Source organism: Brienomyrus brachyistius, chromosome 9 (assembly GCF_023856365.1).
Source record: "Brienomyrus brachyistius isolate T26 chromosome 9, BBRACH_0.4, whole genome shotgun sequence".
NCBI lineage: Eukaryota > Metazoa > Chordata > Actinopteri > Osteoglossiformes > Mormyridae > Brienomyrus > Brienomyrus brachyistius.
The window spans coordinates 6,178,779-6,196,294 of record NC_064541.1 but is presented as its reverse complement, the minus strand read 5'-3'; the positions used below and the strand labels follow the sequence as shown (position 1 = coordinate 6,196,294).

The 17,516-nt window shown below is 43.0% G+C and overlaps 2 protein-coding genes across 7 annotated transcripts in view; one reads left to right on the top strand and one right to left on the bottom strand.

Moving 5' to 3' along the window:
* dnah5 (dynein, axonemal, heavy chain 5) overlaps positions 1-7,628 on the top strand; it is a 72,890-nt gene extending 65,262 nt beyond the window's left edge. For all 3 annotated transcript variants that reach the window (XM_049025492.1, XM_049025491.1, XM_049025493.1), the window contains 11 exons: positions 726-847; positions 1,613-1,762; positions 2,006-2,251; positions 2,426-2,645; positions 2,782-2,987; positions 3,165-3,368; positions 4,266-4,481; positions 5,411-5,623; positions 6,092-6,244; positions 6,656-6,887; positions 7,268-7,628. In XM_049025492.1, coding sequence (XP_048881449.1) covers positions 726-847; positions 1,613-1,762; positions 2,006-2,251; positions 2,426-2,645; positions 2,782-2,987; positions 3,165-3,368; positions 4,266-4,481; positions 5,411-5,623; positions 6,092-6,244; positions 6,656-6,887; positions 7,268-7,419 — 2,114 coding nt within the window. In that variant the 3' untranslated portion in view covers positions 7,420-7,628. The remainder of the gene's footprint in view (positions 1-725; positions 848-1,612; positions 1,763-2,005; positions 2,252-2,425; positions 2,646-2,781; positions 2,988-3,164; positions 3,369-4,265; positions 4,482-5,410; positions 5,624-6,091; positions 6,245-6,655; positions 6,888-7,267) is intronic.
* A 920-nt stretch (positions 7,629-8,548) lies between these two features.
* adcy2a (adenylate cyclase 2a) overlaps positions 8,549-17,516 on the bottom strand; it is a 78,722-nt gene continuing 69,754 nt past the window's right edge. For 3 of the 4 annotated variants that reach the window (XM_049025495.1, XM_049025494.1, XM_049025497.1), the window contains 5 exons: positions 16,800-16,946; positions 16,159-16,266; positions 10,223-10,337; positions 9,627-9,751; positions 8,549-8,976 (listed from right to left, as the gene is read on the bottom strand). In XM_049025495.1, the coding sequence (XP_048881452.1) occupies positions 8,824-8,976; positions 9,627-9,751; positions 10,223-10,337; positions 16,159-16,266; positions 16,800-16,946 (648 nt within the window). In that variant the 3' untranslated portion in view covers positions 8,549-8,823. Of the gene's footprint in view, positions 8,977-9,626; positions 9,752-10,222; positions 10,338-16,158; positions 16,267-16,799; positions 16,947-17,516 lie in introns of those variants that run through there. The other variant, XM_049025496.1, reaches the window with a different exon arrangement.

Here is a 17,516-nt window from a genome sequence, read left to right as displayed (position 1 = left end):
TCAGCAATGGAAGGTTATGTGAAACGGGAACAGTATGACACAAGTATGGTCAAGTATGCATACTGAGAATCACCCAGTGTTGGTGCAGTGATTTTAATCAGGAAAATGCACCGTAATAAACTTCCTACCTTCAAGACCCATTTGAATGCTCTGTGTCACCCGTTCAGCTTTTATCCTGCCTACAAATTTATATTCTGGCAATCGACAGTTAAAAAGAATTGGCTGCTCCACAGCCCATGGCCGGTGGAGGTGAAAGGTCAGCCCCACCCACACCGTGCCTGATTGGCTGAGCAACTGGAAGTGAGAAATTTTCACATCGTGCGGCTATAATGAAGTGAATGAAATGCGTATATTTTTTCCCACTAGTGTGACTGCACCTTATATCTCTTTCCTCCAGGAATTTAGGGAGACGTCCAATTTCTTATATGTTCACAACTGTCAGTAAAAAGGGTTTATGAACCACTGTTCCACTGAAAATTCTATTAATAACAGGGAGGTCTACCACTTATTACCTCAGATATTAAAGAATTATTTTCCTATTGCACATCATTCAAGACGAGAGAATATTGCCTCTTAAAATAAGCAGCTCTAGTGGGCCGATTTGCAGTCCACAAAAAAACGATTTATATATTCCTACTACATTACATTTATATGAGAAGGAAACTATTATACATGTACATTAGGGAATCCATAACAACAGGCCACATTTCCTGTTTTTCCTGTAGGTGGTGCATCCCTGGATCTTAAGGCTTGCCCCGCTAAACCAGCTAAGTGGATTCTAGACATGACGTGGCTGAACTTGGTTGAGCTCAGCAAGCTCTGGCAATTCTCTGACATCCTCAATCAGGTGCGTTTCCCCCGGCGGCAATCTCCAGAATCCCAGCTGGAAAGCTGCACCATGAAAAATCGCACGCTCTTCAGTTCGGTCTCATATGCCCGTCTTCTGTGTAAACGTGTCAGTGTTCGATGCATCTCGCATTATGGCGACAGGTGAGTGAGTGACAGGCGCCGTGGGAACCGTCTGCCCAGCTCACCGTTTAATAGCCTTAGTTTGAAACTTGTGCCTCAGTTATTTATAACTGAAGGAGTTAGTCTGTAGCTTAAATGAAAACATTAGTTCTGTGTTTTCTGTTCAAACAAATGAGATGGACTCAAACAGACTTTGATTGTTAATGTGTTAGCTTTTCGTTCACAGTCTGGAGTACAATTAAAGTGGGGTTTTTTTGGTTTTTCGGGTCTCACTAAAAATTTTTTTGCCCGTCCCTGCCCCGTGTTTCCGTAAAGTTTGCTGAATCCACATCAGGTGTTTCAGACAGTCCGCTTTTCTGTCAGAGACCTCCAGTCTTTGACTTTCTTTCTTTTTGGGATATGATTGCTTCAAGTTGTATAAAATGTTAACATTAGCTAGTGAGTAGAGTCGGAAGATCATAGCTAGAACTCGCTGCACCAGCATCTGCTAAATAAGGAGCACGTTTGTGTGGCGAGTGTTTGTCAACATGAAAGTGCGAGCTTTGAGCGCTGGGAAACACCAACACTTAGGATCGACCCTTCAAATGAAGCTAATGAGTTTATTGAGATCTGGTTGACCTTTGAGCCTGACACCTCCACATAGATTGGACGAAATGAGAAACAGTGGAAGAGCTGGTTTGACAAAGATGCCCCAGAGGAGGAGATCATCCCTAATGCGTATGACCAGGTCCTGGATTGCTTCCAACGCCTACTCCTCATCCGCTCTTGGTGCCCAGACAGGACTATTGCTCAGGTACCTATGGATACTGTTTTCTTTATGCGTCCTGCTTGCAATACCTTAAGCTCATTTGTGTCATATAATCAACAGTCACATTATTTTTTTTCATGGTGGCACCATACATAATCGTATATAATAATTTTATCATTCTTGATACAGAATGTAGCAATCATCGATATAACGAGGACAAGGAGAATCTTATTCTGAAACAGCAGCTTCTTTGCTTCTCATGACAAATTTCTTATTGATTGCATTAAGGCTCGAAAATACGTCATGGATTCAATGGGTGAGAGGTATGCAGAGAGTGTGGTCCTGGACCTGGAAAAGACGTGGGAGGAATCAGACCCCCGTACCCCTTTAATCTGCTTTCTGTCCATGGGCTCTGACCCCACCGACTCCATCATCGCCCTTGGTAAGAAGCAGAAGATCGAGACACGCTACGTATCGATGGGTCAAGGTCAAGAAGTTCACGCTCGCAAGCTCCTTCAGCAAACCATGGCGAATGTAAGAACTCCATGACAACTTTGGCTCTCATGCTTCTGCTTTGCGAAGAATTACTATGTGTTAATTACAGTAATCAATGTAAAACAACTTGGTTGAGACAAAGTTGAATTACAAAGTTATACCATTTAGCTCTGTTTACTTGCTTGTTTGTTTGTTTGTTTTTGGGGTCAACAGGGAGGCTGGGCCCTCCTACAAAACTGTCACCTCGGTCTGGGCTTCATGGACGAGATGATGGACATGGTGACAGAGTCTGAGACGATGCATGAATCCTTCCGCCTGTGGATGACCACCGAGGTCCACAAACAATTCCCCATTACCCTACTGCAGATGTCAATCAAGTTCACCAATGAGCCACCCCAGGGACTCAAGGCAGGACTGAGGAGAACCTACGGAGGTTTGTTTGCTGTGCTGTTTTTTGGGCTATTTGGATATGATCGGAGCAGCCCATGAAGAGCTTCACGACTTACACGTTTGAGATCATGAATTGATATACATTGCAATGACGTAACCTGTGACCTCTCCTTGGCCAGGCATCAGCCAAGATCTCCTAGACGTCAGTAACCTGATCCAATGGAGACCTATGCTCTACGGGGTGGCGTTCCTGCACTCCACTGTTCAAGAGAGACGGAAGTATGGCCCTCTGGGCTGGAACATTCCTTACGAGTTCAACCAGGCAGACCTGAATGCCACCGTACAGTTTGTGCAGAACCATCTGGATGACATGGATGTGAAGAAAGTGAGATATCGAGATGTTAAGCCCTTTATCCGTATTCCTTCCCAGTGGTGCTATTTACAGTAACAGTATAGTAGATGTCTCAGAGTCTTATCCATGATCTTTGTGTCTTCTCTCCATGTTCGTGTTGCTTTACTGGTCTGATATACTGTCTTTGGATGATCTGTGACATCGTTTCAGGGGGTGTCTTGGAATACGATGCGCTACATGATTGGCGAGATTCAGTACGGTGGGAGAGTCACTGACGACTACGACAAGCGTCTGCTGAATACTTTCGCCAAGGTCTGGTTTAATGAGAATATGTTTGGAACAGACTTTGTTTTCTACAAGGGCTATGCTGTCCCCAAATGCAACAATGTCGACCAGTATCTCCAGTACATCCAGGTAGGATTTACCCTCCCATTACTTCCACCCAACCTTAATTCCTTTCCACTGAATGATTTACCATTAACACACAGGCTTATCGTGATTCTTGTCTTATGAAAATGCAGTCAGCTATGCTTATTGTATTAATTAGCGTGATTTCTGGACCATTAAGGCTATTTTCTTGCTTTTATTGGGTTTTTATGTAGCCCTGTGTATGATTTTGGGAATTTCATGTTTTCAATACATATTGCATTCCATTGAAATTACCTGTTGCAAATAATAAGTAATCACATTATACACCAGGTCCTTATCAAAGAACTTTTGATTTTGAGTTTACTCATTGCAAGCATATTCTCTCCCTCAGAGTATAGTGTCAGAAATTGGATATTTTAAACAAAAATATTTATGGCCTAATAAATGTGAGTCCAAATACCTTTCATCCCTAATATGTACTCACTACAATGATCCTTGTATAATCTTTTTTATGTCATTGAAATATAAAAGGTCTCGCACTTACGCCAGTATCTTCATTCAAATTGCTTATTATCTAGCTGCCTTTTGTCTGTTACTTGTCTGTTATGTGTTCAATTTTTCTGAAACAGTAGATTTACATTTACATCCTGAAACAAACACACAAGATATTTCTCTCAATAACTCCATTTAGTCCTCTAAATAAGAGCTGACAAAATAATCTGCTCTCAAATGGATCTGCAGCAAAAAAAAATCTGTTTCATGCCCCTTTGTAATCAAAATTGAATTATGTAATAGCAGCCAAAGGCTTGATACTGTGTATTAGATCTCAATAGCAGGTAATACCTCTTAATATTGTGAATTATTGTTTAAGTGTATATGTGTTATTTTACTGGCCAAGCTACAGCTGTGATGTTCTCTAAACATGTAAGTGTGACATTTCAGGGCCTTCCTGCTTATGACACTCCAGAGGTGTTTGGACTGCACCCCAATGCTGACATCACTTACCAGAGCAAGCTAGCTAAAGATGCACTGGACACCATTCTTAGCATCCAGCCCAAAGACAGCTCCAGTGGGGGTGGGGAAACCCGAGAGGCAGTGGTGGGGCGTCTGGCGGACGACATGCTTGAGAAGCTTCCACCAGACTATGTTCCATTTGAGGTGAGGTATCACACCGGCAAGACGTGCAGAAATGTTCTCCACTCTGTACTGAACTGTACTTTGTACATGGATGCAGATAACTGGTATGCAAGTACGCATTCACCCTTTAAAGCGATACGTGCGTAAATTAACTGCTGTAATAGCGCAAATGTGAACATATTTTATGTGCATTTGAGCTGCTATGACAAGAATTTACAGTGCATTTTAATCTTTATACTGCAAACGAAGTAGGAATGAACAGATAAAGGTTAAAATTTCTCATAATTTTTAAATACACATAAAATAAGTGCATGTTGTAAAGGTGAGCTTGCGTAGCAGCTATGTGCATCCTTGACTATATGTTTCCCAACACGGTCCTCAGGGGCCCACAGACAGTCCACATTTTTGTTCCCTCCCAGCTCCCTGACAGACAGTCCGCATTTTTGCTCCCTCCCAGCTCCCTGACGGATAGTCCACATTTTTGCTCCCTCCCAGCTCCCTTACAGATAGTCCGCATTTTTGCTCCCTCCCAGCTCCCTGACGGATAGTCCACATTTTTGCTCCCTCCCAGCTCCCTGACAGATAGTCCGCATTTTTGCTCCCTCCCAGCTCCCTGACAGACAGTCCGCATTTTTGCTCCCTCCCAGCTCCCTGACAGACAGTCCGCATTTTTGCTCCCTCCCAGCTCCCTGACAGACAGTCCGCATTTTTGCTCCCTCCCAGCTCCCTGACAGACAGTTCTCATTTTTCCTCCTCCTCAACTTCTCCTACTGGGAGCTGACAGAGAGCAAGACCGTGGATTATCTACGGGTCGCTGAGGACTGGATTTGGAAACACTGCTTTGTATGAATTTATGTAACTTCCTTATGTCACAGAGGCTGCTGAAAATTTTGTCATGCTGATGTAACCCACTTGCAAAATGACATATAATAATCCTTGACCCTTCCCAGGTAAGGGAGAGGTTGCAGAAGATGGGGCCTTTTCAGCCCATGAACATCTTCTTGAGGCAGGAAATTGACCGCATGCAGAGGGTCATCCAGCTGGTGAGGAACACCCTGACAGACTTGAAGCTGGCCATCGATGGCACCATCATCATGAGTGAGAACCTCCGGGACGCCCTGGACTGCATGTACGACGCCCGCATCCCCGCACGCTGGAAAAAGGCAAGTTCTGGATCTCGCCTTTGAAACCCACTCTCACGTTTTGTTATATTTTTTTAACTTTCTAAGGGTTTGTGAGGTGCTGTGTTAATGATGGTTAATTTTTCATACACAATTAAAAATATTATTTTAAAATGAAGTACAATTTAGCTGGATATGTCCCAAGTCCAGTGTAATAGCGGTTTATTGAGGTCTGTCTCGAAAATGCAAATTTGCATGCAGATGTGATTAGCTCATCATGACATTTTGAGGCTCATAGTTCCCTGAGCTGTCTTTCTTCCAGGAGAAGCTATTTTAAGTGACTCTGAATGATTTGATTTGCACGGCATTCAGTCTGAACACCTGTGACGACGTTTTAATAGACTGATTTTCTCTTGAGGTACATGCTGGTGGAAAAACACGTGCGTTACGGGGACGCGCTCCGCCTCGGTTGAAGTAACTGGTCCCATCTGCTCTCGCGTTACATCTCAGGCATCCTGGGCTTCCAGCACTCTGGGGTTCTGGTTTACTGAGCTGCTGGAGCGAAACCGTCAGTTCCAGGCCTGGATTTTTGAAGGACGCCCGAACTGCTTCTGGATGACGGGTTTCTTTAACCCACAGGGATTTCTGACAGCCATGAGACAGGTGTGGCGAATGGATAATACACGGATGTACTCTGTTTCCATAATTATTGTTTTTTTTTTTGTTGCAACAATGTTGTGTCAAAGAGAATTGACATTCACGTTGGTCTGTCTCTGTATATAATTAAAGTGCTTATGACAGCTTGATAAGGAATTAGTGAAGCTCCACAATGAATTGGCATTCAGTCCGTTATCAGCTAGAAGCTTGAAAAAAAGCTCGTAAAAGGCAGCTGACCTTGACAAGTGACTGTAAACTTAAAGGCTCCCAAACACCCATCTGGGAAGGAGTGCATGACATGTCTTTTAAATTTCAGTGGAACCACACTGAATCTGTGTTGTATGTGTTTGTGTAGTGAAGCCAGTTGGGAAAAAATCAGTGCTTCACGTCATTCTTGTGCTTTCGTCCTTCACACAGGAAATTACCCGCGCAAACAAAGGCTGGGCCCTGGACCGCATGGTCTTGTGCAACGAGGTCACAAAGTGGATGAAAGATGACATCAGCCAGCCGCCCGCTGAGGGCGTTTATGTGTATGGCCTGTATCTCGAGGGTGCCGGGTGGGACCGCCGGAACTGCAAACTGGTGGACTCCAAGCCCAAAGTGCTGTTCGAGATGATGCCCGTCATCAGGATGTACGCGGAAAATAACGGTCTGTTTCCCTGTGCCTTTGTCGTCCTTTGTGATTGCATTTCACTTTGTCATCTCATACACTGAATGACCCAAACAAAAATAATCTTCCTGGGTGAATACTGTCAACTGAAAAAACCGTGGTGATGTGTTAGCCTGTGCTTTTATTTGCCTTGCTTCCATAAATGTTTCATAATTCATTTTGTGCTCAAACTCTTCTCACAGTAAAACTCTAAAGCTAATTGAAGGCTTTTACAAAAATCACATTATCCTAGAACCTGAAATGTTCTAGTTTCATTTTGTTATGGTACAAACATTTGCCAAGCTAGTATAGCGTTCCACTAAAATAGCTATAATTTATAGTTTTGTCTGTAATATTTTCTTTCATTGATTTCCGTCCAGGTCTGAAAGACTCCCGTCTGTTCTCGTGTCCTATTTACAAGAAACCTGTAAGGACGGATCTGAACTACATTGCTGCAGTTGACCTGAGGACCGTGGTACCACCAGAACACTGGATTCTCCGTGGTGTGGCCCTGCTCTGTGACGTCAAATAGGTGTCATAAAGCTGAGGAACGGCTCATCCATTGTATTGGTCAATAGGAATGACCAGTCAACTAAAATAGCCCAGCCGCTCTGAGAATGGATCCTTACCTTCAGTATGCTGTGATTCCATTAGCTATGAAATTAAATTCTTTAAAAGTATGCAGCCTTTATTTTTGTACTCACATCTATGACAAAAAAGATTTAAAAAATAAATTGTATTTGAAAGTAATTCACTGTTGCATCTTTTGTCATGGTACGTTTTTATCACTGAATTATTACCAGAGTATATGATGAGAAATTTGTGGTTACAATTTATAACCTTTCATACCAAATGTTTGTAAACTTTAGCTTGATAATGACTCAGTGAAACAATGCCTAATTTGGAGGATGTGCTGGTAATGGATCTCATCTAGAATTGAAATCTCCTGCTGTGTTTCACTGTTTTAACTAATTGCCTGTTTCTTGTCTCGCTGGGTATTTTTGTTGCGTTCAAACGGTTATTTATGTCAGCAGCTATCACTATGTGAGAGAAGCCAAACTGGCAATGGCGAACGAGTAGAAGAATATCTTCATGTACAGCCAAGATTCATTTATTTTGGAGGGGGGGGGGGCATTTAAACACCTGAGATGAGTGTGTTGTTCTTGCTCCATTCGTCACTCATTCAGACCACCGAACAGCCACCTTCCCTCCCAGCCTCGGGTCTGTTTGACGTCGATGTCCACAGCTCCGCCTCTCCTGCCAGAGCCTAGGGGGCAGCCTCATGCTCCAGTGAGCCGCATCCCAAGCTAATCCGCTTTATTTTTCACGCGGCGAGTCACGTGACACGGTGCAGGAACGATAAGTGCCAGCTGGAGGAGGGGCACCACCCCCCCTGCTGCCTGCTCCTCTCTTTCCAGAATGCCCCCTGCCCCCCCCACACTTCTCCAGGTCCCTGTTCTGCTTAATAAATGTATGTAACTAAATATACGTTTACTGGATCCACTCATTTTTAGATGGCAATTTTGTGGGCTTCTTGCCCAATTCCTACCACCTGCTGGCATGTGAGCATAATTAGAAATCTCCTCTACCAGTAACTACAGCGCGATATTATTACATTTACTGCGTCAAGTTAAACCTGAGAGATGAGACAACAAGGTGAATTGCATACAAACCTTTAATGAACATATTATACAAAACAAGGACATTAAAACATCAAAACGCTTTTGTTTTTTTTTCTTTCATTCATTTTCTTACAAAACGTCAGTCTCCTCTACCCACTGTACCCAACATGTAGCCTCTGCTGATGAGATGTTGCAAGACTGGTACCATATGTAAATACATCCAAGGTTTCGTGCATCTAAGGATGAACCGGAGATATTTACAGATGTCAGTGATCGCGGGCGCCTCACATTCTGGCTGGTTTCCATCGCCGTGTTTATGGCATGACGTTCCCCTGTGAGAGGGACCTTGTCATCTCCGTGTGGATGAAGTAGGTCTTCAGCTCTCCCTTGCCCTTCACATTGATAATCCCTCTGCACGAGCAGATGTATCCCAGGGTCAGCAAGACTCGACTCGTCTCCTCTGTGACCTTCAGGTGGGGAGAAGATGAGGAAAAAGCACTCAGTCCAACTCCGAACCTCCTGCACTACTGCTCAGAGAAATGGGCTTTTGCTGAAGCAGGGCTTTAATGAGGCTGCTACAGCCCTGTGGTTGCATAGAGCAGTAGGAAGTAAGGAGCTGGAAGTGAGCAAAAACATGGACTGTCTGGCAGGGAGCTGAGGGGGAGCAAAAACGTGGAATGTCTGACAGGGAGCTGAGAGGGAGCAAAAACGTGGAATGTCTGACAGGGAGCTGAGAGGGAGCAAAAACGTGGATTTCTGACAGGGAGCTGAGAGGGAGCAAAAACGTGGACTGTCTGGTAGGGAGCTGAGAGGGAGCAAAAACGTGGACTGGCTGGGGGTCCCTTAGGGCAGGGTTGGCAAACACTGGCATAGACGCTCAGAGTATTACCAGCGAAGCTACTAGAATTGACTACCATGAGTAAAATTAGCACCGAAATACAAACAACAGATTTTAATATCCAATACAAAAAGAACTCATACTTTTAATATTAACACACAAAGCAAAAACGTAAGAAATCATAACAATAATAATAATACAAAAAAAATAAAAAATCACAAAGCGTACCTTAAAAAGCTGTGAATTTTTTTTTTTTATCAGTAGCTAAACAATGGCTACCTGTATTTTTCCCAGCACTCCGGTACTGTCCATCCGGCTGGCGACATTCACTGTGTTTCCCCAGATGTCGTATTGTGGCTTTTGAGCTCCAATCACCCCAGCGATCACGGGGCCATGATTGATGCCTAAGGGGAGAAGCGGCACAGCTGTTCGCAGCATGTTTCCGAGTAGGACCAAGGTCCCCTATCTAGCAGCCTAGGTGGTGGGGCCATTAAGGATCCTAACTTTTAACCCTAACCCTACCCATTTGAGTGCCCGCTGGCCATTTCCTGCTGCACTCAGATTTCCCTGAAAAGCGTCTGTCTCAGAGCTCCCACCATACGATACAATTTTTATCACATGGATACATTTTACTTTTTAAGTAGGACAGTGTAAACATGGTCTCGAGAAGAGCTGAGCGTGGATTTTGTCCAGTGATAAACGAATGCAGACTTACATTATAGCGTTGAATTTACAGAGTCGTATTAAGAAAATGTTTGTTGCGCAAACCCTTAGACAAACCCCCTTAAAACTGAAAAACTGAAATATTTTTAAGAAGACGATTTCAGTTGAGTTTTGTTTTAGAGAGAAACCAGATGCATATCAGATGTACTCACCGACTCGGAGCTTGAAATCATTGAAGGAATGTTTGTTGATGACGTCGAGCTTTCCCATCAGGGCAAAGCCGAACTCCACCATGGTGCCGATGTGCATGTACTGTCTATCATGCTCCTGAGAATGAAATAGGCCCATGTACGTCAACGAGCACATCAATGTCAGCGTGTATGAATGCTATACTTCAACAGTGGCGAATTCGCTTTAGCAGACACTTTTATCCAAAGAGATGTATAAGTTAAACAAATAACATATTACATACAAATGGCTGCCAAGGAGTTGACTCGGCATAAGTGTTACTAAGCTGAGTTTCCAATGAATGCCAAGTGTGAGCAGTATTGGATCAAGAGCTACATGAAATATTCCAAACAAAGCAAGAACCTAATAAGAGAGCTATTCAAATCAGCAGGAAGTGCAACATTGAGATCATTCAGTGAACATGGACTGGTGTTTGCTAGCAAAGGTCTCCCAGGTGTGTTATACGGGTTTTTATACACAAGTTCATCTTTTAAATAAAAAGCTATGTGATATAAACAGTGGCTCACTGGGTAGCACTGTGACCTCACTCCGCCTGGCCTGCTCTGTGTGTGTCTGGAGTTTCTATGTTCTCTCTCGGTCACGCAGGCTTCCTCCTGCAGTAAGTACATCCAAACATAGTGATGCTAACTGGCATCGCTAAATTGCCTTCTGTAAAGGACTGGCATCTCATCCACGGTGGACCACAGCCCTGTGCCTTGCGTGTCTGGGACAGGCTCCAGGTCTCTCTATGTCCATGACCGGGATAAGTGATTGGAAGATGAATGGAGTGGTTTGTGTGTATATACAGTATAATACACACACACACACACACAAACACACACTTAATGTGATGTAATAAATAGATAAATATGGCATAAACATAAACTGAATAAAACGTTATCAGAAATTCATTCCAAACTCAATTTCAATAACATTTAAATAAAATGGACACCCTGAATTGCTTTGTGTTAATGAGCAGGAAATCGTGAAGTTAGCCGTGCTTTTGGATATAGATATTGAAGTATTACCTCCAGAGGATTGTGCTATTAATAGATGTCCAAGTTACAGAAACATAACGCGTCCCTTCTATATAAAACTTTTTAAACACTATAAGTGTCAGCATCATTACTATACTTCCATTGCTGATTTGCAGCAAATATATATTTTGGCTTTCAAATAATTCCTCAACTGTGATTTGTTCCCCTGTTCCACTTGTTTTTTCATAAATCTCGATACCTTCACGTGACTTCACATATTAGGTATCATATTGTGCTCCTAAAACTATTAATAAAGGTGTATAAATCCATAAATGGATGATCTCTGTTAACACCGAAGGACATTAAAAAGCTTTCTACTGTCTATTTGGTACATAAATCCAATAAATGAAGTCAGATTTCGCCACAAATTGTTTTCAAGTTTTAAAAACAGGAAAAAAAAATCAATATTCAAGATCATTTGTCCATTTGGTTTTTTTCTGAGCCACTTTGAAGAACCAAATATGTTGTTCCATTTTCCTGAAATCTCTTTACTTTCTTATTGATTCAGTTGCATTTGTTCAATTTCACAGAGGGCCATTATGTTACACTAATACTGTTACTATTATTTATCTTTAGGTACCTACTTGTTTGGACTGTAGATCAGCTGTATTTCATTGTAATCAACCACCAGAAGTATTTTTAACACCGTATTTATTTTTATAAAAGGGTCCCATCCCAGGGGAACCATAAGGCAAATTTTTTATCCACTGAAAACTAAAACTACAGCACAGAGTTCTGTTTCTGTTTCAGCAGGTTCTGGGACAATAAGCATCTCCCCTCCCTCACTTCAATTCCCTGGGCTTAGGGTGTGTTGGCTGTATACAATGCATTCTCCGTTTGTGACTGTTCCAAAAATAGCCAATTCATTTTGTCTTGCCATAATAGTGAATGGCTATATTGAAATACAATAATATACCACCACAAAATTCAACCAGGCTTCCTAACGTCAGGTCGGAATCTGATCTCGTATGTAGAAACAGCAGGATGGAGAGGAACAATCATATTGACAATTTCACTGCCGGCGGAGGTGACAGAGAGAGAACGAGGGTGCAGTGCAGGACTGACGTCACTTGAGGAACTCGAGACTGAGATGCGGAGCTCGTGTGACACTGTTAAGCTGCGGAGGCTCGCACTCCATCGTCTATAATCTAGAGCTGGCTAAATAGGAGATGCACGCTGCAAGGATTAAATTCTCTCTCATTTATATCAACATTCGCCTGGGGATAATAAGCCAAACTGAGAAATATGAAATTGCGTGATTTACCAGCTTTATGTATTTTTGCTTTATAAAAATGCATCTTCCGCTCGCAGTCCTGGTTTGATATTTAGCATTTTATATCTGAAATACTAACGTCAATTCCCCCTTTTTTGCTCATTCTAATACAGGACTCTCTCTAATACTGATAATGCACCAAAAATGGACCGTTTCATGTTGATTGTCTCAGCTGGAGCCGCTCCAGAGAAAGCCGGGTTGATTGCTATACTATAAAATGGGCCAGGGTTAACCCTGTGTGCACTCCCAGCTCAGACCACATAGTGCATATATTCACCATCCTTACGGTCACATTTTGTTGGGCAATTCGCACATGTGGCCAGTAGCATACTGCAAAAAGCGCATTGAAAATAAATACATTGAAAATAAATAGAATAGAGATATGTTACTATATCCATCCACATGGGGAAAAATTGTCTTTTCACTGATCCCATTTTATGCTCCATCAGACACACGGACAAGCTTGGCGGCTACAGCACAGGGTCCGCCAGGGTCCTGCACCCCAGGTCCAATCATGGGTTAAGGACCTTTTTCAAGGGCCCAACAGCAGCATGAGTTTGCCAGCCCAGGATTCAAACCAACAACCTTCGGATCATTGGGCAAAGAGTCCTAACCTGCTGAGTCACACACCCTAAACCTTTACTCTCTGGGATGTCAGTTCACAAGATACGACACTAACATTTTCAATGAGGTATAAAATAAGCAAACTAATAAACTGTTCACTGAACATACAATGGGGGGCGGCATGGTGGTGCAGTGGTTAGCACTGTTGCCTTACACCTCTAGGACCCGCGTTCGAGTCTCTGCCTGGGTCACATGTGTGTGGAGTTTGCATGTTCTCCCCATGTCGTCGTGGGGTTTCCTCCAGGTACTCCGGTTTCCCCCAACAGTCCAAAAACATGCTGAGGCTAATTGGAGTTGCTAAATTGCCCGTAGGTGTGCATGTGTGAGTAAATTGTGTGTGAGTGTGCCCAGCGATGGGCTGGCCCCCCATCCTGGGTTGTTCCCTGCCTCGTGCCCATTGCTTCTGGGATAGGCTCCGGACCCCCCGCGACCTAGTAGGATAAGCGGTTTGGAAAATGGATGGATGGATGAACATACGATCGGGTGTGTTGACGCTGTTGATCATCTTATGATAAACTCTTTTTGTGGTGGATGTGTGTGGCAGCGGGCGATTGCTGGACGGCTAGCCGGAAAATACACTTGTAGACAATGATCTGCTTGTGCATAAAGTGACAAAGAAGAGAACATCAGGATCTGTCTGTGCATGTCTGTCTCAGCAGGAACCACATCCATCATGTTCGGATCAGGCAGTGCCAGCTATGAATGACCACCAACAGATGGAAATGCAGAGAAAATCGATTCAAGTATGGGTTTAAATCATCTCACTGCCTCCGAGGTGTGATTGAGTGTGATGGTGCCCCAGTGCCCGGGGCGTCCCAAGCTTTCGGAGAGGTTCCAGGTTTGAGGTTCCTGCTTCTGTGCTGGATAAGGGGCCACAGAAGTACAGGATCTGCCCCTATTCAGTAGTCCACCCCCCAGTCACATCTGGTTCCCTTTTCTTAATTAACACAAAGGGAGGTGAAGCAGCCTCCTCTGCAGGAAGTTCTTCGAGTGTGAGTGTGAGTCACTGAACCCGCTCCTTACTGAACTTGACTTGTCGTGCTCCAACGGTTCGGTGACTCCTTACTGTCTTTCCTGTCCTTGATTTTTGGATGTGGCTTGGACTTGGTACCCACTTTGCCCTGTATTGGTCTCTGAATGTGGTCCCTGTTCTCAACCTGGTTTTTGGGATGTGGCTTGGACTTGGTACCCACTTTGCCCTGTATTGGTCTCTGAATGTGGTCCCTGTTCTCAACCTGGTTTTTGGGATGTGGCTTGGACTTGGTACCCACTTTACCCTGTATTGGTCTCTGAATGTGGTCCCTGTTCTCAACCTGGTTTTTGGGATGTGGCTTGGACTTGGTACCCACTTTGCCCTGTATTGGTCTCTGAATGTGGTCCCTGTTCTCAACCTGGTTTTTGGAATGTGGCTTGGACTTGGTACCCACTTTGACCTGTATTGGTCCCTGTTCTCAACCTGGTCTTTGGGATATGTTTTTTGGAGCTTGTCATTCCGCAGTGTCAGGCTTTAAAGCCATTAGCTCTGCACTTGGATCTCAGACCTCTTTCTGGAGGGATGGATGGATGTCATTGAGTTTTGTTATTTAAAACAAAAATATTACCTATGCTTGGCTCTTGTGCAGCTATTTCTCAGACAAACTGAAGCAACGGATGAGCAAATTACTTTGTCACTAAATAAAAATCCTCAGCAAAAACACCTGGATTTCCCCAACTAGCTAACCTTCTGCACCCGGAAAAATAACTTGTGCTCATTTTTAAAATCATCTAATTATAAAATCTGTCACCTGTTTATTCTGGCTGTGAAACTCATATTTAACTTGCATGAGGGTCTGTGTTTCTCCACTTTATTTAATATTATGCATTATATCTTCATTGAAAAACAATGATGATTGTTTATTTGGTGCAAACAAATTGCACAAAACATGAAGTAAAATTTATAAATAAAATATTTTGACAGAAGCACGATTCGGAGCCCTCCTCTGTCTAAAAAGCAAACCGCTGCTCAAAACACATTCATTCAACACTGGAAAATAGGACAATGGAAGCTCAGAGCCCTAAAATGCAGTAAAACCTTTAAAGGATATAGATACACGGAATTCTGTACATCAAAAACAGCCAAAAGAAACTATTCAAAATGAATCTGCTGACAGAAAACATTTCTCAAAGTTCATTTTTCCTTGTGGATGACAGACAATATTCATTGAAGCCCATTAATATAACATTTCTAGGTACATATTAAATCTCTGGAGCATTTTGGAAGAATGAAGGGAAATTTGGTAATAAATTGAGCCTGACCAGGAAATTGGGTTTATATTTAATGGATATATTGACATTTAAAAGCCCGGCAGATTTGAGGAAGGTTTCAGAAACAACCATTTTGGAGCGAAAGGCTTTCATATTTACAAAGCTCTTAAGAAGTGAAGCGTGGTTCACGTCTTCAATGATGCACATTTGTAGTGATGCTAAGGAAAAGATCAAAAACTAAGCATGTCTGGTAGAATGTTAAAAAAGAAACAGTTTTAAGAGTATATGTCCTAAGTGCCAAACCCTTTTCCATAACCGCTGACCCAATACAGGGTTGCTGTGAAGATTTAAATTTTAACAATTTCATGCAATTCTGCTGAAGGGAAACAACTATTTCCTATTAAGGTGACCTGCCACTATGAACTGATTGATAATCAGTTCATTTAAAAATTCATCAAAACTCTCCCAGTTTGAATGTGACCTTCACGCAGTGGCGGACCCACCAGACATCACCATGGACAGTCAGCCATTGTGTTCTTGAGAGGAAGCACATCAAGACGACGCTGCTTACAGTGCATGACTGAACTTAACAACACAATGGCTGAAGTGATGCAGCTCGGAATGTGACAGGAATTTGTCATACATTATGGATGAGGAAAATTCCAATGTTAGAAGCCTTGCCGATGGATCCTTAAAAGAGGAAAATCCCGGGGAGCCCTGAGGTCTGCAAAGTGTAGATTACCTGGGTGTACTCAGGTCCCGGCGTTGCATTTAGCCCAGTGGCCGCCATGTAAGTGCTGCCTATAGTTTTGATCTTCTCCACGCCACTGAATTTGGGCTTTGAGAGTAACTGAAAACAAAATGAAAACTTTATTCATCATTTGCACAAGAACATGGTATACTGGACTGCTTTCTACTTCATGTATAGCCCATGTGATTGTTCTGCCAAGGTCAGGGCTCAAACCAACAACCTTCTGACCACAGGCATGCAGACTTAGCCTGCTGAGCCATTGACTGGGCTGTGTATTTCAAATTTTTTTAAATGTTCAGTGCATTGCTCAAGGGCCAAGCAGCAATGTGACTCTTCTGCCAACCACAGGATTCAAACTGGCAACCTTCTATTCACAGGAACAGCAGCCTAACGCACTGAACCACACACCAACCCCCCCTTGATGGGGAGAGGGCCGAACAGGCTTGGAATTCTGTTATTGCCTCAGTGTGCCTTAGACGGCTACAATCATGGTTGCTGATATTCAAGCGTCATATCTGACATACCAGATAACACCGCCAAGGTGTGAAAGGTGCAATTTGCCATTCATCGGATAGCAGCTTGAAACTGAAATACGCAGTGTATAATTAACCTATGCTGGATGGTTAAAATACCTCATCGAAATCCGCGATGATCTCATTGAGAAGTCGGAGGCATTCCAGGCCCTCCTTATTGACATCGGATTCCGTGTAAAACTCCTTGAAGTCGGGAATGGAGGCAAACATGACGCAGACCAAGTCGTAGGACTGGTGGTACAGATCCTGAAAAAAATGAACACGAGATGGGTCACAAGGGAGCACAGCGAATTCAGGGCTCACAGATAAGAACCATTCTGGATCTTTTTCTTTTTTTGTGATGGATTCATTAAGCATTGAAGCAGTTGGGAAAAACCAATATGCTCTCCCATCTGAAGACAAGCTACTATGCAGAAAGATGATGAAAAGGCAGCCTTCCGTCTCTGGGCACAGCAGAAAACCACATCACGTCTCTAGGAGGTGTCTGTGCAGGTGTTAATCAAGAATCCACTGCCGATTTATGCTATTCCAGCCCACAGTGAGCCTTTCAATACTTAAAAAGACATTTTTTGTTAGAAGATCCATAACATTAACCAATGTATGATTAAGAGCACGCACATATATTTTATAAGTGTCATTTTATTTTAGAAAATCTACCTAAGCAATGTGTAGAATTGCACTACAGGCAAGGGAATCACTCTACAAACATAATAAAAAATAAATTTCAACAGTCCCTTCACGTGTCGTTTACTCGCAAAGCAATAGTATTATAAACCTTTCATAGTTTATAATAGACAAAATTAGCAGCTAAAGCCA